The sequence below is a fragment of the Hyperoodon ampullatus genome, assembly GCF_949752795.1.
Source record: "Hyperoodon ampullatus genome assembly, chromosome: 4".
Classification (NCBI taxonomy): domain Eukaryota; kingdom Metazoa; phylum Chordata; class Mammalia; order Artiodactyla; family Ziphiidae; genus Hyperoodon; species Hyperoodon ampullatus.
The window spans coordinates 57,894,646-57,915,689 of NC_136917.1; the positions used below are offsets into that span (position 1 = coordinate 57,894,646).

General features: G+C 36.8%; 1 protein-coding gene across 5 annotated transcripts in view; it reads right to left on the bottom strand.

The window, feature by feature from the left end:
- The window catches only part of LOC307051501 (ankyrin repeat and KH domain-containing protein 1), a gene marked incomplete at its 5' end in the record, with an annotated part of 116,432 nt that overhangs the window by 69,534 nt on the left and 25,854 nt on the right, over positions 1-21,044 (bottom strand). For 4 of the 5 annotated variants that reach the window (XM_079701874.1, XM_079701873.1, XM_079701877.1 and 1 more), the window contains 7 exons: positions 858-1,049; positions 1,278-1,515; positions 14,044-14,138; positions 16,046-16,279; positions 17,895-18,042; positions 18,777-18,924; positions 19,880-20,036. In XM_079701874.1, coding sequence (XP_079558000.1) covers positions 858-1,049; positions 1,278-1,515; positions 14,044-14,138; positions 16,046-16,279; positions 17,895-18,042; positions 18,777-18,924; positions 19,880-20,036 — 1,212 coding nt within the window. The remainder of the gene's footprint in view (positions 1-857; positions 1,050-1,277; positions 1,516-14,043; positions 14,139-16,045; positions 16,280-17,894; positions 18,043-18,776; positions 18,925-19,879; positions 20,037-21,044) is intronic. The other variant, XM_079701876.1, reaches the window with a different exon arrangement.

Sequence of the window (21,044 nt, forward strand, 5' to 3'; positions counted from 1 at the left end):
ACTACAAATATTCTATGTAAAAAAACTTACTTCTTACCACTGGTTAACAATATATAAAGCACAAATTATTTTAAAACTAAATACTTCTGGGACTTCCCTGGTGGTCCAGTGGTTAAGAATCCACTTTCCGCAGGGATGCCGGTTCGATCCCTGGTCGGGGATCTAAGATCCCACATGCCACAGGGCAACTAAGCCCACGTACTCTAGAGCTCACGTGCCATACTGGAGAGCCCATTCGCCACAACTACTGGGCCCACACGCTCTGGAGCCCACATGCCACAACTAGAGAGAAGCCTGCATGCCGCAACAAAGAGCCCGCACCACAACAAAGATCCCTCACGCTGCAATGAAGATCCCGCATGCCACAACTAAGACCCAATGCAGCCAAATAAATATTTAAAAACAAATAAACAACCCCCCCCAAAACTAAATACTTCTGCCAAAAAAAAACATTCCCACTTGTTCGTTCATTCTTTCTTTCTTATTTTTATTGAGAAGTCAGAAATGTCAAGAAATGAACAGGCTTAAGGGTATCAAATTACAACCTCTATGTCATCCCCACCTCCTCTTATTAATGGACACTAGGAGGAACTAACTTCTCCCCTCCAAAAGCCACAAACATTCAATGGAAAGATAAGGTCAACGGGAAGCCTTACAGTCACCAAGTAAACATTAATAACTCTAAGAAACCTTCTAAAAAAATGACATTTTTGGAGATTTAAAAGCCTAAGAAGAGAGTTAAATTATGGATCTGTCTTTCAACTTTTGTAGAAAGTTGAAAAAGTTATGGTTAACTGTTAAAGTTATGAAAGCAATATAAAAGTCTTTTTCTAAAAGGCGTTTTTAAAGCCACATACCAGCAGCCAGTAAATATTTAACCAACTCCAGGTGTCCCTCCTGAGAAGCTTCCATCAGAGGTGTGGAGCAGCCAAGTTCTATGTCAGCCCCTGCCTTAATCAGGAAGTCTGCAACTTCAGAAAATCCTCCACAGCAAGCCAACGTCAGAGCAGTTTCTTGGGTTTCTTCTGTCTGAGCATTTATATTTGCTCCTGAGGAAAGCAGGAAAACAGATAAAACTAGTTACAAAAGACTTACAATAAAGTGTTCTGATTTGTGATAATTATCTTTTCTCTGCTTCTGGGGCTCCTTCCAGGGTGTTGATAATTTATTTTATCATCAATGCAAAAAAATCTTAGTTGTAGTAAACTTCAGGGATACTGACACAAAAAAAACCAAAGGAAATCGATTTTTTAATTTAGGAAGTAAAACTATTTTACCTTGTGCTAAGAGTAGTGCCACCATCTCTTCATGTCCTTCCCGAGCAGCTTCCATCAAGGGAGTGTATCCTTCATCATTAACTTCCTCAAGATTTGCGCCCCTCTCAATAAGTAGAGCTGCCAATTCAACGTGTCCTCCACAGGCAGCTAGCGTTAATGGAGACTCAAATGAATCTGCAGGCATATTCACTTGAGCACCACTATCCAAAAGCAAACGTGCCACCTCTACATGTCCATCCTGCAGATTTTCAGAAGTAAAACAAGAAGAAAGGAATTTTTGTTTTGTTTTGGTATTTTTTAAGTGGGAGAAGAAAAGCAAGAGATTGAGGAAAGACAAGAGGAAAAAAAAGGAGAGGCAGCTTAGAGGCATATATATTACCATGACCATCTGAACAATTTTTGATATCTTACCAAAAGTCCATTAAAATTATTTTATCTTACTTTTGAGCAAGCCCAAAATTTTCCACAAGAATCAGACTTGTGAGACACAGTTACAACTCCAAATAATTTTGAATTTGCACATTCTTTGAAGTTCAAAAAATTGTTAAATCCATAGTCAACAGTAACTCAAAATAAAATAATTACTGTTTATACTACAGTCAGAGTCAAATATAGCTATAGCCTCAAACTTAGGTGTCATGTTTAAGTGTAGAAACTGTGTTAGATCTATTTAAGGAAAAAAGACTTCACAAAAAGTAACACAACAAATTTTGTGAAGTCATTACCACTTGGGATTATGTCACCAAGGTAAATCCCTGTGGACTGATACTATCCTATATTTTTTCTCATCACTAACTTGTTGTAATGAGGCAAAGAATTTTACAAAGATGTAAAAATAAGTCGTATTCACTTGTAAATAATTTTACCATGAGCCCATCTGCATAGACAGTAAGGCAATTAACAATATTCTCATGGAACGTATCCATTCTATCCCTCTATCATCATACATACATTTCTTTAGTTTCAAATTCTATGCTACAAAATTTTATGTAACTCCTTAACTCCTGTTGTGCATATAAAGACAAATGGTATTGTTCTTTATTTCAAACATGACCCAAATATTGTTAATGAAAAGTAAAGACTGAGTACAAAAATAAGGTTTTATAAGGTTGGGCAATTCTTTTACTAAAGAATTAATTAAATAAACCTTAATTAAATATTAGGTTTCAGTATCCTTCTAGAGTTTCATTATACTTAACTAAATGACTAACTTAGCTGTAACCACTTTTGACATGATGTCAAAAACAAATGACTTCACATTAAAATTTTAGTCTTACTAATACTTCAAATATATGTAAAATAAAATATATTTTAACCAAATTCCTGTATTGAGTTACTTGGTGTTTGATATACAAATCTAATTGAAAAGAAAATAAGGGTTTATGAATGCCCACAGATCAGGGAACTACTATTGCACCCAGCTTCTCTAGGCTCCCAAGAAATTGTTTTGCTTGAATTTACTTTAATTTTTTTTTTTTTTTTTTTTTTTTTTTTTTTTTTTTTTTTTTTTTTGCGGTACGCGGGCCTCTCACTGCTGTGCCCTCTCCCGTTGTGGAGCACAGGCTCCAGACGCGCAGGCTCAGCGGCCATGGCTCACGGGTCCAGCCACTCCGCGGCATGTGGGATCCTCCCGGACCGGGGCACGAACCCGTGTCCCCTGCATCGGCAGGCGGACTCCCAACCACTGTGCCACCAGCGAAGCCCTTACTTTAATTTTTGAAGAGTCTTTATATACTCTGCTAACATATCTTGAGTACATACCTTACAGAGGAATTGTACTAAGCACTTTTTTTATGCTAATGAACAATATTATTTCTAACAAAGGAAAACAGAATAACAAAATAAGAAATTAAAGAAAGAATAATCCACTCTTAAAGGCCTAATATCATTATTAGAATTTTTTTTTATTTCTAAGACTTTAGTCTTAGCCTTTGAGCAGTAGCTGGGATTGGACTTACTCTCTATCATAAACAACTATAAAAATTGGGGGAAAAAGATAAAACAACTGGAGGCACTGGACAGCAACCAAGCTAGGGCTAGGGTTATGATAACTTAAAGAAGGGAACATTTGAGATGCTCCCTTTTTTTTAAATAAAATATATATATATTTTAAACATTTTTATTGGAGTATAATTGCTTTACAATGGTGCACCAGTTTCTGCTTTATAACAAAGTGAATCAGCTATACATATACATATATCCTCATATCTCCTCCCTCTTGCATCTCCCTCCCACCCTCCCTATCCTACCCCTCTACGTGGTCACAAAGCACTGAGTTGATCTCCCTGTACTATGCGGCTGCTTCCCACTAGCTATCTATTTTACATTTGGTAGTATATGTAAGTCCATGTCACTCTCTCACTTTGTCCCAGCTTAACCTTCCCCCTCCCCGTATCCTCAAGTCCATTCTCTACATCTGCATCCTTATTCCTGTCCTGCCCCTAGGTTCTTCAGAACAATTTTTTTTTTTTAGATTCCATATATATGTTAGCATATGGTATTTGTTTTTCCCTTTCTGACTTACTTCCCTCTGTATGACAGACTCTAGGTCCATCCACCTCACTACAAATCTCAATTTCGTTTCTTTTTATGGCTCAGTAATATTCCATTGTATATATGTGCCACATCTTCTTTATCCATTCATCTCCTGATGGACACTTAGGTTGATTCCATGTCCTAGCTATTGTAAACAGAGCTGCAATGAACACTGTGATACATGACTCTTTTTGAATTATGATTTTCTCAGGGTATATGCCCAGTAGTAGGATTGCCGAGTCATATGGTAGTTCTATTTTTAGTTTTTTAAGGAACCTCCATACTGTTCTCCATAGTGGCTGTATCAATTTGCATTCCCACCAACAGTGCAAGAGGGTTCCCTTTTCTCCACACCTTCTCCAGCATTTATTGTTTGTAGATTTTTTGATGATGGCCATTCTGACTGGTGTGAGGTGATACCTCATTGTAGTTTTGATTTGCATATCTCTAATGATTAGTGATGTTGAGCATCTTTTCATGTGTTTGTTGGCAATCTGTATATCTTCTTTGGAGAAATGTCTATCAAGGCCTTCTGCCCATTTTTGGACTAGGTTGTTTGTTTTTTGCTATTGAGCTGCATGAGCTGCTTGTAAATTGTGGAGATTAATCCTTTGTCAGTTGCTTCATTTGCAAATATTTTCTCCCATTCTGAGGGCTGTCTTTTGGTCTTGTTTATGGTTTCCTTTGCTATGCAAAAGCTTTTAAGTTTCATTAGGTCCCATTTGTTTATTTTTATTTTTATTTCCATTTCTCTAGGAGGTGGGTCTAAAAGGATCTTGTTGTGATTTATGTCATAGAGTGTTCTTCCTATGTTTTCCTCTAGGAGTTTGGTAGTGTCTGGCCTTACATTTAGGTCTTTAATCCATTTTGAGTTTATTTTTGTGTATGGTGTTAGGAAGTGTTCTAATTTCATTCTTTTACATGTAGCTGTCCAGTTTTCTCAGCACCACTTATTGAAGAGGCTGTCTTTTCTCCACTGTATATTCTTGCCTCCTTTATCAAAGATACGGTGACCATATGTACGTGGGCTTATCTCTGGGCTTTCTATCCTGTTCCATTGATCTATATTTCTGCTTTTGTGCCAGTACCATACTGTCTGGATTACTGTAGCTTTGTAGTATAGTCTGAAGTAAGGGAGCCTGATTCCTCCAGCTCCATTTTTCTTTCTCAGGATTGCTTTGGCTATTCGGGGTCTTTTGTGCTTCCATACAAATTGTGAAATTTTTTGTTCTAGTTCTGTGAAAGATGCCATTGGTAGCTTGATAGGGATTGCATTGAATCTGTAGATTGCTTTGGGTAGTATAGTCATTTTCACAATGTTGATTCTTCCAATCCAAGAACATGGTATATCTCTCCATCTGTTTGTATCATCTTTAATTTCTTTCACCAGTGTCTTATAGTTTTCTGCATACAGGTCTTTTGTCTCCTTAGGTAGCTCTATTCCTAGGTACTTCATTCTTTTTGTTGCAATGGCAAATGGGAGTGTTTCCTTAATTTCTCTTTCAGATTTTTCATCATTAGTGTATAGGAATGCAAGAGATTTCTGTGCATTAATTTTGTATCCTGCTACTTTACCAAATTCATTGATTAGCTCTAGTAGTTTTCTGGTAGAGTCTTTAGGATTCTCTATGTATAGTATCATGTCATCTGCAAACAGTGACAGCTTTACTTCTTCTTTTCTGATTTGGATTCCTTTTATTTCTTTTTCTTCTCTGATTGCTGTGGCTAAAACTTCCAAAACTATGTTGACTAATAGTGGTGAGAGTGGGCAACCTTGTCTTGTTCCTGATCTTAGTGAAAATGGTTTCAGATTTTCACCATTGAGAATGATGTTGGCTGTGGGTTTGTCATATATGGCCTTTATTATGTTGAGGTAAGTTCCCTCTATGCCTACTTTCTGCAGGGTTTTTATCATAAATGGGTGTTGAATTTTGTCAAAAGCTTTTTCTGGGTTTCCCTGGTGGTGCAGTGGTTGAGAGTCCGCCTGCCAATGCAGGGGACGTGGGTTCGTGCCCTGGTCCAGGAAGATCCCACATGCTGCGGAGAGGCTGGGCCTGTGAGCCATAGCCGCTGAGCCTGCGCATCCGGACCCTGTGCTCCGCAACAGGAGAGGCCACAGCAGCGAGAGGCCCGTGTACCGCAAAAAAAAAAAAAAAAAAAGCTTTTTCTGCATCTATTGAGATGATCATATGGTTTTTTTTTTATGTTTGGGGGTAGGAGTTTATTAATTTATTTATTTACTTTTGCTGTGTTGGGTCTTCGTTTCTGTGAGAGGGCTTTCCCTAGTTGTGGCAAGCGGGGGCCACTCTTCATCGCGGTGCGCGGACCTCTCACTATCGCGGCCTCTCTTTTTGCGGAGCACAGGCTCCAGACGTGCAGGCTCAGTAGTTGTGGCTCACGGGCCTAGTTGCTCCGCGGTATGTGGGATTCTCCCAGACCAGGGCTCGAACCCGTGTCCCCTGCATTAGCAGGCAGATTCTCAACCACTGCGCCACCAGGGAAGCCCCGATCATATGGTTTTTATCCTTCAATTTGTTAATATGGTGTGTCACACTGATCGATTTGCATATACTGAAGAATCCTTGCATTCCTGGGATAAACCCCACTTGATCATGGTGTATGATCCTTTTAACGTGCTGCTGGATTCTGTTTGCTAGTATTTTGTTGAGGATTTTTGCATCTATGTTCATCAGCGATATTGGCCTATAGTTTTCTTTCTTTGTGACATCTTTGTCTGGTTTTGGTATCAGGGTGATGGTGGTCTTGTAGAATGAGTTTGGGAGTGTTCCTCCCTCTGCTATATTTTCGAAGAGTTTGAGAAGGATAGGTGTTAGCTCTTCTCAAAATGTTTGATAGAATTTGCCTGTGAAGCCATCTGGTCCTGGGCTTTTGTTTGCTGGAAGATTTTTAATCACAGTCTCAATTTCAGTGCTTGTGACTGGTCTGTTTATATTTTCTATTTCTTCCTGGTTCAGTCTCAGTAGGCTGTACTTTTCTAAGAATGTGTCCATTTCTTCCAGGTTGTCCATTTTATTGGCATACAGTTGCTTGTAGTAATCTCTCATGATCCTTTGTATTTCTTCAGTGTCAGTTGTTACTTCTCCTTTTTCATTTCTAATTCTGTTGATTGAGTCTTCTCCCTTTTTTTCTTGATGAGTCTGGCTAATGTTTTTTCCATTTTGTTTATCTTCTCAAAGAACCAGCTTTTAGTTTTATTGATCTTTGCTATCGTTTCCTTCACTTCTGATCTGATCTTTATGATTTCTTTCCTTCTGCTAACTTTGGGGTTTTTTTATTCTTCTTTCTCTAACTGCTTTACGTGTAAGTTTAGGTTGTTTATTTGAGATGTTTCTTGTTTCTTGAGGTAGGATTGTATTGCTATAAACTTCGCTCTTAGAACTGCTTTTGCTGCATCCTATAGGTTTTGGGTTGTCGTGTTTTCATTGTCATTTGTTTCTAGGTATTTTTTGATTTCCTCTTTGATTTCTTCAGTGATCCCTTGGTTATTTAGTAGTGTATTGTTTAGCCTCCATTCACTCTAACTTTTTCTCTTTGGGCATCTTCCAAACCATGGCCCAAGGAAACATATCCTAAACAAAGAGTGAACATCTTTAAGACCAAAGAGTAAGGACCTAGGAGTAAAAGTGATGCTGAATTAAGCCTCAATAGGATCAGGGTGATTCACTGATAATTTAACTGCCTGCTAGAACAGAATTTAACAGTCTTAAAAGGAATACAGGATAATCCAGGGCCTTGAAAAGGGATCATCCACAGCATATGGATTACAAAAAAAATTACTAGACATGTTAAGGGGCAAGAAAAAGTAACCGATCATCAAGATATAAAATAATAAAAGTTGACCCAGAAGTGAATCAAATATAGTAGTTAGAAGAAAAGAACTTCAAAATAACTACTAGATATATCAAAAAAAATAGAGGAAAAAAATTGAGAAAATGGATGAGGGAAAAAAAAAAAGGGCATGTACCGAACCAACAGAGCTCCAAAATGTGGGGGAAAAGTGAAGCAACTAGAAGAAGAAATAGACAAATCCACAAGCATAGTTGGAGATTTCAACACCCCCTCTCAACAACTGTTAGAACAACTAGACAGAAATTCAGAAAGGATGTAGAAGAACTCCACCATCTGTCAACAGGTCTTAATAAAACACTCCACTGACCAAAAGCAGAATATTCATTCTTTTCAAATGCCCATGGAATATATATGCACATCCTGACTATAAAACAAACCTCAAGAATTTTTTTTATGGTGTTTACTTTTTTTTTCTATTGGAGTGTAACTGCTTTACAATGCTGTGTTAGTTTCTGCTGTACAATGAAGTGAATCAGCTATATGTATACATATATCCCCTCCCTCTTAGACCTCCTTACCACCCCCACCCCCCATCTAACCCATCTAGGTCATCACAGAGCACCGAGCTGAGCTTCCTGTGCTCTATAGCATGTTCCCGCTAGCTATCTATTTTACTCATGGTAATCAAACCTCAAGAATTAAAGAACTCAAATCATACAGAGTGTGTTCTCTGATCAGAATGTAATCAAAGTAGAAATCATTAACAGACAACAGGAAGATTTTCAAACATTCAAACGTTTAAAACTAAACTACACATTGAAAGAGAATAACATATACTCCAATAACAATTAATTTAAAAAATGCGGGGACTTCCCTGGTGGCGCGGTGGCTGGGAATCCGCCTGCCAATGCAGGGGACACAGGTTTGAGCCCTGGTCCAGGAGGATCCCACAGGCCGCAGAGCAACTAAGCCCATGAACCACAACTACTTAGCCTGTGCTCTAGAGCCCGCGAGCCACAACTGCTGAGGCCTACATGCCTAGAGCCCTGCTCTGCAACAAGAGAAGCCACTACAATGAGAAGCCCTAGCACTGCAACAAAGAGTAGCCCTGACTCACCCTGCAACTAGAGATAGCCCGTACACAGCAACAAAGACCCAACATAGCCAAAAAGAAATAAATGAATAAATAAATTTAAAAAAAAAGAAAAGAAAGAGAATAACCATCCAATCAACCCACAGAATCATAAAAAATAATGCATGGCCGTTGTATTAAGCCCCTATGTTTTGAGTGATTTGTTATGCAGTAATATACAGTTGGAAGTAACACAGGCAAAAGTGCTTTACTTAATCACATCTCAAAAAACATTTGTACTTCCAGGTAATTTTCTTGTCATTAAACCTGTCTTAAAAACTCAGGGCTTCCCTGGTGGCGCAGTGGTTGAGAGTCCGCCTGCTGATGCAGGGGACACAGGTTCGTGCCCCGGTCCAGGAAGATCCCACATGCTGCAGAGTAGCTGGGCCCATGAGCCATGGCCACTGAGCCTGCACGCCCACAGCCTGTGCTCCGCAATGGGAGAGGCCACAACAGTGAGAGGCCCGCGTACCACAAAAAACAAAGAAACAAACAAACAAAAACAAAAACTCAGATTGCTCTGATTTCTTTGAATTTGATGTATGCTTCGTAGATATACATATATGTATGATATCTAAGTGCTTACAGATGTAGAAGAAAAATGGTTGCTGGACTGATCTATGACCAAGTATGTTGGATACGTTTTGGGAATCCAGCACTGTTTTATCAACAAAAGAATATATTTGCTAAGTAATATCCTTTGAAACATGTTTATTTTGAAAATTTGTGCTATCAACAGAAAATTTACATTAAATAGATTTTGCAACTGTTAGTAAAAAAAATTATTGGCATATGTAAAATATTTCATGTTTAGTGTCAAAATTTTTTCTAGGATTTTTCTAACAAATATTCTTATTTTTAAAATTTGGTTTAAATAAGAGTCAGGGTAATGTTAGTGGCAAAAACACTCAGCTGAAAAAAGAAGACCTAGACTTAGAAAGGGCTACCACATACTGTTGCACAACCTACACAATTGATTGTGGTGTGCCCAGGACTCCAACATCTGCTATCTAACTATCTAACTGCATGATCTGGGACAAGATTACCCAATTTCTTGGTTTCTCAGTTCTTTCAGTTATGAAATAAAGAGACTGACTTAAGGTTCTAACCTAAAGATTTTATGTTGACAGTATTAAAGGTAGTATTTCTCTTTGATACAAAATGCTTGCCTGATAAATCTAATTCTAGGTTATCCTGGAAAGAAGTAAATAAATGCATTCTAGGTTATCCATAGATAATATTAGTCAATTTGTTTTATAAGGTTTTAATATGAAGCTACAAAAACTTTAGAAAGATGTCTGTTATCTCCAAAATTAGAGTTTTATCAGTAATAACTCTAAAGCCAAATATATTACTTTAGGGTTACATGTTACTGTCCTTTTCCAAAAACATACCCAATCATAATTGTGTTAAATCTAGAATCAGGTTAAGAAATCATACAAACCAGAAACCAATTAAAGAAACGAAAAAAAGAACAAACTAAACCAAAACTAGCAGAAGGAAGGAAATAATAAAGACTAGTGCAGAGATAAACAAAATAAAGACTAAAAAACGAGAGAAAATCAATGAAACCAATAACTCCTTCTTTAAAAAGATCAACAAAATCAACAAAGCTAGAAGAACTAAGAAAAAGAAGACTCAAATTACTAAAATCAGAAATGAAAGAGGGGAGGGCTTCCCTGGTGGCGCAGTGGTTGAGAGTCCGCCTGCCGATGCAGGGGACACGGGTTCGTGCCCTGGTCTGGGGGGATCCCACATGCCGCGGAGCGGCTGGGCCCGTGAGCCATGGCCACTGAGCCTGCGCGTCCGGAGCCTGTGCTCCGCAACGGGAGAGGCCACAACAGTGAGAGGCCCGCGTACCGCAAAAAAAAAAAAAAAGAAAGAAATGAAAGAGGGGATATTACTACCGATAGTATAGAACTAGAAAGGATTATAAAAGAGAACTATGAACAACTGTATACCAACAAATTGAATAACCTTGATGAAATGGACAAATTCCTAGAGACACAAAACCTACCAAGGCTACATCACAAACAAGTAAAAAATGTAAATAGACATATATCTAGTAAGGAGAGTGAATCAATAATAAAAAGTCTCCCAACAAAGAAAACCCCTGGACCTGATAGCTTCACTAGTGAATTCTACTAAACACTTAAGGAAGAATTAGTACCAATCCTTCTCAAATTTTTCCCCCCAAAATTAAAGAGGAGGTAAGACTTAAACTTATATTAAAAGGATTATGGGCTTCCCTGGTGGCGCAGTGGTTGAGAGTCCGCCTGCCGATGCAGGGGACACGGGTTCGTGCCCCGGTCCGGGAAGATTCCACATGCCACAGAGCGGCTGGGCCCGTGAGCCATGGCCGCTGAGCCTGCGCATCCAGAGACTGTGCTCCGCAATGGGAGAAGCCACAACAGTGAGAGGCCCGCGTACAGCAAAAAAAAAAAAAAAAAAAAAAGGGTTATACACCATGACCAAGTGGGATTTACTCCTGGAGTTCAAGGATGGCTCAACATAAGAAAACTGATTGATGTAATATACCACATTAACAGAATAAGGGAAAAAAAAACACATGATTGGGACTTCCCTGGTGGTCCAGTGGTTAAGAATCCGCCTTCAAATGCAGAGGATGAGGGTTTGATCCCTGGTCAGGGACCTAAGATCCCACATGCTGCAGGGCAACTAAGCCCATGCACCACGACTACTGAGCCCGCACAACTAGACAGAAGACCGCACACCACAGCGAAGAGCCCGCTTGCTGCAACTAAGACCCGATGCAGCCAAATTAATTAATTAATTAATTAGTTTTTTAAAATTGTAAAAGTTCCATTTAAAAATAACTACTGAGCCCGTGTGCCACAACTACTGAAGCCCATGCGCCTAGAGCCCGTGCTCTGCAACAAGAGAAACCACCGCAATGAGAAGCACCACAACGAAGAGTAGCCCCCGCTCACCGCAACTAGAGAAAGCCTGTGCACAGCAACAAGACCCAACACAGCCACCCCCCCCAAAAAAAAGATGTCAGTACTACCCAAAGCAATCTATAGATTCAATGTAATCTCTATCAAAGCCCAATGGAGTTTTTTGCAGAAATAGAAAGGACCATCTTAAAATTCATATGCAATTTAAAGGAAACCTGAATAGCCAAAACAATTTTGAAAAAGAAAAATAAAGCTGGAGGACTCACACTTCCTGATGTCAAAACTCATACAAAGCTACAATAATCACAACTTTGTCATCCTGGCTTAAAGACAAACGTACAGACCAATGGAATAGAATAGAGCCCAGAAATAAACCTGGGTCAAATGATTGGTGAGATGATTTTTGGCAAGTGTCAAGACGATTCAAATGGGAAAAGTCAGTCTTTTCAACACTGATGCTGGCAAAACTGGATATCCACATGCAAAAGAATGAAATTTAACCCTTACCTAACATCATATACAAAATTTAACTCAAAATGGATCAAAGACCTAAATATAAGAGCTAAAACTATAAAACTCTTAGAAGAAAACACAGGACTAATGCTTCATGATATTGGATTTGGCAATGATTTCTTGGACATGACATCAAAGGCACAGGCAACAACAACAACAAAAATAGATAAACTGAACTTAAAAACTTTTGAAAAAGAAAAACAAACAAAAAAACCAAACAACTTTGTGCACAAAAGGGCACACTATCAACAGAGTAAAAGGGCAACCCACAGAATGGGAGAAAACATTTATCATGTATCTGATAAGGGATTAATATCCAGAATATATAAAGAACTCCTAAAACTCATCAACAAAAAACAGGCTAATTAAAAAATGGGCAAATGACTTGAATAGACATTTCTCCAGAATATATACAAATGGCCAATAAGCACATGAAAAGATGCTCAATATCACTAATCATTAGGGAAATGCAAATCAAACCTACAGTGAGGAAAATGAAAATCAAAACTATAAACATCAGGATGATTACTATCAGAAAAAAAAAAAAAGAAAGAAAGAGACTTCCCTGGTGGCACAGTGGATAAGAATCCCCCTTAAAATGCAGGGGACATGGGTTCGAGCTCTGGTCCGGGAAGATCCCACACGCCGCGGAGCAGCTAAGCCCATGCACCACAACTACTAAGCCTGCGCTCTAGAGCCCACAAGCCACAACTACTGAAGACCATGCACCTAGAGCCCGTGCTTTGCAACAAGAGAAGCCACCGCTATGAGAAGCCTGTGCACCACAATGAAGAGTAGTCCCCGCTCAGCTCAACTAGAGAAAGCCCGCGTGCAGCAACAAAGACCATCGCAGCCAAAAAAATAAAAATTAAGTTAAAAAAAAAAAAAACACCCAGAAAATAACAAGTGCTGGTGAGGAGAAAATGGAACCCTCGTACACTACTGGTGGAAACAGAAAATGGTACACCTGCTGTGGAAAACAGTATGGTGGTGGTTCCTCAAAACATTAAAAACAGAATTACCATATGATCAAGCCATCTTGCTTCTGGGTATATATCCAAAAGAACTGAAAACAGGACTCAAACAGATATTTGTACACCCATGTTCACAGCAGCATTATTCACAATAGCTAAAGCATGGAGGCGATGCAAGTGTCCATCAGTGGATAAATGGATAAGCAAAATGTGGTACATACAATAAAATACTATGTAGCCTTAAAAAACAAAGGAAATTGACATATGCTACAACACGGATGAACCTGAGGACATCATGCTAACTGAAATAAGTCAGTCACAAAAAGACAAATATTGTATGATTCCACTTATATGAGGCACTTAATGCAGTCAAAATGATAGAGATAGAAAGTGGAATGGTGATCACAAGGAATAGGAAGAAGTGGGGAATGGAAAGTTGCTGTTTAATGGATACAGAGTTTCAGTTTTATAAAGATGAAAAGAGTTCCGAAAATGGATGGTAGTGATGGTTGCACAACATTATGCATATACTTAATAACTCTCAAAAATAGTTATCAAAAATAGTTAACATGGTAAATTTTATGATATGTGTATTTTACCATAATGAAAGAATTGGGAAGAAAATAAAAGTACATCAGTGTGTCGAAAACGACATAGCCAAGCCTGCCTTTTGTATGATTTCCTACATTAACAGATTTACTATCAAAAGATAAACAAAACATCGTAAACTCCCCCTTCCCTCTCTGATAATGTACAAAATTTTCAAGATCTTTACCATCTCATAATAATGATTTTTCCAAAAGAATAAAAATAATTCTCAAAGGCTGAAACACATATGACCCTTTCTTCCCATAAAATCTCATGTGAGTGCAATTTAATATTACCATGCAAGCCTCCATTAAGGCAGTGTGCATCTCATCTGTTTTGTGCTCTTGATCTGCACCAGCATCAAGCAGAAAGCGAACCATATCCAAATGGCCTTTAAAAAAAAAGAACACAAATTTTAAAACTATATTTCTCAAGAACTATCGATTTAATATATAAGTATTAAAATAGGGAATCTTTTTCTTTCAGGTGTCTATACAAAAATTTACAAGAGAACTTATTTTGCGTTCAATAAAGAAATCAATGACAATTTTACAAAGCCAATCCAAAATAATAAGCAGGCTCTCGTCAAGGTCTTATCTAGGTTTTAAAGATTGAATTAGTCCAAAGCACATTAATTCAAGTAAAGCAATAAAGTAATAATACTTATTTTTGATTTACTCTGTATAAAATATAAATCAAAACACTGAAATCAAATAGAATGCCAGGTAAAGTATGTTTGGATCATATTTTTCAGGAAAAAAGCTTTAAAATAATAACCATAAACTCACTGTGGCAATGATCAGGCAGAGAAAACTCCATTCAAAATAATTTCAACCCTCCTGATACATTTAGTATATAAAAAGCCTTATAATAGTCAATAAGAAAAAGACAAACACTCCAGTAGAAAAATGGATGAAGGACATGAAATGGTAATTCAAAAAAAGAAGTGAAAATGACTACTAAACTGATGAAAAAAATATTAAACCTTCCTATTAAAAAATTGCAAATTAAAATAAGACACCATTTTTTACTATCAAAATGGCAAATATTAAAAAGAATGATAATACCCAGTGTTGGTGAGGGTGTAGGGTGGGGTAAAGGGCACTCTCAAACACTGCTGGTGGGAGTGTAAATTGGTTCAACCTTTCTAGAAGGCAATTTGGCAATATGTATCAAAAGCCTTAAAAATGTCCATACCCTTTGACCCAGCAATTCCACTTCCAGGAATTTATCCTAAGGAAATAATCAGAGATTAGGCAAAGATGTCTGCACAAGGATGTTATCACAGTGTTTTTAATAATAGTGAAAAACTGGGAACAATGCAAGTGTCCAACAATAGGCAATTATGGTGCATCCATTTGATGTATTTGGCAGAGATTGCTAGTTTCCTACCCAATATACATTCTCTCATTTTTCCTTAATAACAGAACTCCCAATTTCATCTCAGTGGCAACATGCCTGACTAAGACTACATTTTCCAGCCTCCCTTGCTGCTATGTGTAGCCAATGAGATGTAAAAGGGACTTATAAGGCAGAACTTCTAGGAAGATTCCTTAAAGGTAGCTTACTAAGTTGGAAGGCATTCCTCATTTTGCCCTTACCCTCTTCATCCTTCCTAGAATATGGATTGCTGGAGTCCTAGCTACCATCTTTGATTATAGTTCCACATCTGAGCATTCAACCAACTTTGGATTGTTTAGTACTATAGTACACACTTACTGAAAAAAGTCTGTGTGTAAGTGAACCCGTGCAGTTCAAAACCATGTTGTAAGAGTCAAGTGTATATATATTTGTTTATAAATGTACTTAAAAAACAAACTAGAAGTAAATATACTAAAATATTGTTTACATGCTTTTTAAATCTTTAGATGGTAGCATTACATGTCATTGTAAAACTTCTTTACACTATTCTGTGTTTTTCAGGTTTTCTATATCAAGTGTGATTATTATTATTTGAGTGTGTATTATTTTTAAAATAAAGGTTGGAAAAATCATATAAAACAAAAGTTATTAAAGAATGGAAACCCTCTAAGTCTGTGCTAAGAGTTTTGGTTGACCTTATAGCTAGTTGAATAAATTTGAATTAAAATAATAAAAAAAATACACTATGAAACTATACTTTAGGAAATACATGCTAAAATGGACTTTCTATATAATCTCTTAGAAGCTAGATAATTTTATAGCACAGGGAAAGTATAAGAAATACAAAATTAACTCAAATACTCAATATTCAAATATTTAAATATTCAAAGTTGCTATGAAAAAAACCCTATAAACATATATATATGTATAGAGTACCTTTGTAGCATGCAAGTGTAAGAGCACTTTCTTTGAATTCGTTAGAATGAGTGTTGATGCCTGCCCCATGATCTAGAAGAACTCTTGCAACTTCCACATGACCTGCACTGGCTGCTTCCATTAAGGGGGTATGTCCATTTTCATTATGATCTTCTATATTTGCGCCTTCATTAAGTAGCACTTTCACAATGTCAACAAATCCTCCAGCACAGGCATAAGTTAGTGCAGTGTTTCCTAAAAAAGAACAAAAAGAAATTAAAAATTATGATAAAACTGATATAATTACGATTATACTACTGCTCTAGTTCTATCTCTTCAATTACCTTACATAAACCACTAGAACTATTATCTCATTTTTTTGTTGTATTGGTTAGAAGCATCATCTTAATTTTTTCACTAATTAAAAGACTTATTATAAACAAACCAATTTACCTCTCTCCATATTTCCTTAGCTTGTAAAATAAGATTAAGTGCCATCTTAAAAAATCATTTCCAACATATTTTAATATAAAATATTTTAATGTACCACTCAAAGTTATTGCTTTTTCTTTCAACACCGTACAACTTAGAAACACTTAACATTTTCTTTCTATGTTTATTCATTTCTTAATTTTCTTTCACCTCTCCTTTATCTTTACACATTTATTCATTTAGTCTACATTTATGAGACCCAGGGAGACAGATATAAATCCCCCTCAGCATAATTCCTTCAAAAGAAAAATTTATGTAAAAGGTCACTATTCCCTGATTTTCCACTTATTCCTTTCCTGATTTTGTTTTGAGGACTTTTATTTATTAAAGGGAATAGGGAGATGGTTTAACCATCCAACAGTATGAGACTGAAGAAAACTGTTTTAAAGGTTCAGCAAGAAAACTATCATTTCAAACCCAATTTGTTCAGAATTCAACTGTTTAACAGTCTCAGACATGGAGGATATTAATATTACTACGACTAAGACAAAGTGGTCAGCAAAGTAACCTACAATCCTTTCTAAGAAGTCACGGTCGTTTAAAAAATAAATTAGGCTACATTTAATATATACTTAATGGTATGGAAGACTGATATGCTTTCATTATTGAAATTGTATTTTAAACCATGTGCTTGCCTCACTAAATCCAAGGAATCTCATTACTAAATGTACACCTGTAACTCAAGACATATGACCGAGGCTTATAAAGAACCTTACTAGAGTAGCTTTCATGCTGCCACAGAATATCTTATTAGTAAATGCATTCTGTACACTTGACAGAAAAAACTCTATAGGGTTTTGACTCTCAGGTTAATCTATATAAGAGAGTTGTATTTAAATGAGATAAAGAATTGTGAAAGATGCAGTTCATAAATTTGCCTCTTTGTACATTATATATACTGTGGCAAAAAAGAAATTGTCCCCAGCAAAAAAAACTGTCAATCTTGACCAAACAGAATGTAAGAGTGTTTCAAAGACTTTTTTTTTTTTTTTTTTTTTTTTTTTTTTTGTGGTACGGGCCTCTCACTGTTGTGGCCTCTCCCATTGCGGAGCACAGGCTCCGGACGCGCAGGCTCAGCGGCCATGGCTCACGGGCCCAGCCGCTCTGCGGTATGTGGGATCTTCCTGGACCGGGGCACAAACCCCCGTCCCCTGCATCAGCAGGTGGACTCTCAACCACTGCGCCACCAGGGAAGCCCTTCAAAGACTTTTAAAGATATCAAATTAATCTATATTTTACTCACAGATTCTAAACAAGAGCTATGATTTTTCTGTATGTTTACAACCAGTTTTCCCTAGGGATCAAATTTTTATCTCTCAGGTTATAGTTATTTATATCAATTTGTTTTCCTCAAATTAACATATCATTTTCTACATACCTGTTGCAGACTGGGAGTTGACATCTGCATCATGAAGAAGTAATAATTTCACAATATCTAAATAACCTCCACTGGATGCTGCCATTAGGGGGGTTATATCTCCTTTATTCCCTCTGTCTTCAACATTAGCATGCATAGCAAGCAATACCTTTGAAACACATATGCACACAGAGAGAAACTGTCAATTCTTACTATTAATATTACTTCTAAAGAATATACTGAATCTGGGAAGATATTCTTTTAGAGTGGAGGCAAGGAGAAATAAAAAATAATCACCTTTTGGGAAAATATGCCAATGTTCACTGCTCAAAACACGTGGTTAGATGTTATATTTTACAATACCATTACATAGTAATCTTTAAGTAAAGTAGGTAATCACATTAACCATCCAATTATACAATTTAACAGCTCCTGTCAAAGAATTAGTGTTATGCTCAGGATTATCTAGCAAGAGAACAGCAAAACTATACTCACAAGACACAAACTAACTGGTAAACACATGGCTATTTCCCAAAATTGCTCTAACAGGAAAAAAAAAAAAAAAACTAAAAGAATTGGGATAATCTGGATGAAATGAAAATAAATCAATATCTTTCATTATACTTGTATATTATTTCTAAAGGCAAGTTTAAAATATTATTATTATTTCTATGTTTTTCTTATTCATTAGCACTATTTTTGAGTAAGTGGCAGAAAAAAACGGACCATGTCAAGTTGCATGTACAGACAACAAAAATTAATTATGTATCAGTTTCTATTTTACCTACTGCCAAAAAGGAAAGACCTTGGCCTCTAATGATAATTTCTTTTATTAATGATAAAAATAAACAAAACATCAAAACCCTTCCACAATTTTGATCACTAAAGATTATTTCTGCTTACTTGTGCTAATTCATAATACCCGGCTGAACAAGCCAAACACAGCAGGCTTTCTCCTTCTTCCGTATGTTCATTTACACTTCTGCCTTCATCTAGCAATTTACGAACAGCATTCACATCCCCATCTGAACAAGCTTCCGCCAGACTGCGACTAAAAACAAAACCAACAAAGAAAGACTCAAGGTCCTATGACAACGAGTTATATTAAATATATACAGTTAGTCATATATAGGAAAATGCTGATATGGTAAGAAGAAAATTATTTGAATATTTGTTTGCAATACTAATTTTTCATGTATGTGAACCAAGCCAGAAAGGCAATAAATAAATATGAAAACAGCTGTCATTTTTATCTTTCAAAATGTCCTAACATACTGTCATATTAAATTTTTTGTTTGTTTGTTTTGTTTTGTTTTGTGTGGTACGTGGGCCTCTCACTGTTGTGGCCTCTCCCGTTGCGGAGCACAGGCTCTGGATGTACAGGCTCAGCGGCCATGGCTCACAGGCCCAGCCGCTCCACGGCATGTGGGATCTTCCCAGACCGGAACACGAACCCGTGTCCCCTGCATCGGCAGGCAGACTCTCAACCACTGCGCCACCAGGGGAGCCCTGTCATATTAAATTTTAAATAAACTTTATACAGCATTAGATGCACAATTTTTTAAACTAATGTAATGATTCCCAAAGACATTTGGGATATAATCCTATGTCTTAAAATTTTATTTGATAACAGTGAGGTGACTAGATGAAATAGAAGGTAAAAATATAAGTAAAATTTTTACTGCAGAATGACTAACAAAATCAGTGAATCTCAAACTTTAATGTGCATACAAATAGCCAATATTTCTTGTTCAAAGGTAGATTCTGATTCAATAGATCCAAGATGGGGTCTGAAATTCTGAATTTCTATGATGCTGACGCTGCTAGTCCATGGACCATATTTGAGTAACGTGGACCTAGATTATTGCATCAACAACCCATTTCATTTATTATTACTCAGGCAGTCAGTTTAGAGTTTCCTACTATAACCTTTAGAATAAGTAACTTCCTTAGAAATGAAAACCAGATATTGAATTGATACCCAGCAGAAGTTATTAAACACATACGTGTCTACTTGTCCTGCATTGTGGCTGTTTTCCGCCCTCATCCGTGTCAGTGCAGCAGCAGCTTCATCCAGCGCACAACTTACTGAAGATGTCAGTCTTCGGAGTACCTCAGGATCTGCAAAGGCTTTACCATCAGCAGTTGACAATTTGCCAATTCCTTCAGTGTGCATCAATCAGTTCAGGGAAAGAAAAAGCATAAATGTGTAAACTGTAATTACATTTCTAAACACTATTCTCTAGGGCAAAATGGCATAATCTCCATATGCAAAGCTGATAATTTCAATTTTGTCACTAATGTCAAAAGGCCATTGCATAACACCTATGTTTTAGTCTTTTCATCTTTACAGTGCACACAATACTAATTTGTCCTCTACCTAACTCCAAATGTAACTTAACATGATGCTTACTGTAATGAATGAATGAGATTTCTATCAAAGTACAATTACAGCATAAGATCTCTAGTATAGGATCCTATCTATTTTCAGTACTAATGAAGGGGCTATTCTGTAATATTACAACAAACAATCCAACTGTTTCTCCTTTGATTGAATAGCCACCTAGAACCATTTTCTGGGGCAAGAGTGTAAATTAAAATAAATTAATTTTCATATTTAGTATTTATTATGTGCTTATGGTGTGCCAGACATTAGGGGGACAGAAAGGAATAAGACATAGTTCCTGTCCTTACAGAGCTCACAATATGGTAAGTCTAAGTGCCAATATGTCTTTTTCTCTAGATTCAGTGAGGAATCAGTGACTACTGCAACAAAATTTTGTTGATAATATCACCACCTGTTACCACTGAAAATGAGAAACAGTCAATAAAATTTTATAGAACAAAAAAAAAGGAAGGGAAACTTGCCCAATAAGATAAAAAATATATTGTGATGCTATCCAATTACAACAGTATGATACTTGCAAAGAAAAAAGATAATTCTATCAAGGATATGTAACAGAGGCAAACAAAAAAAGAACTTAGATCATTTGTGAATTCAATATATGATTAAGGTGACATTTCAAATCAGTGGATATAGGAGGGCTTATTTCATAAATATTGTTCAGAAACTGGTTATTTGAAAATTAGGTAAGATCTCAAATTCACACCATTTACAAAAATAAATACCAGGTAGACTTAAATGAAACCTGAAAAGTACTATTATACTAT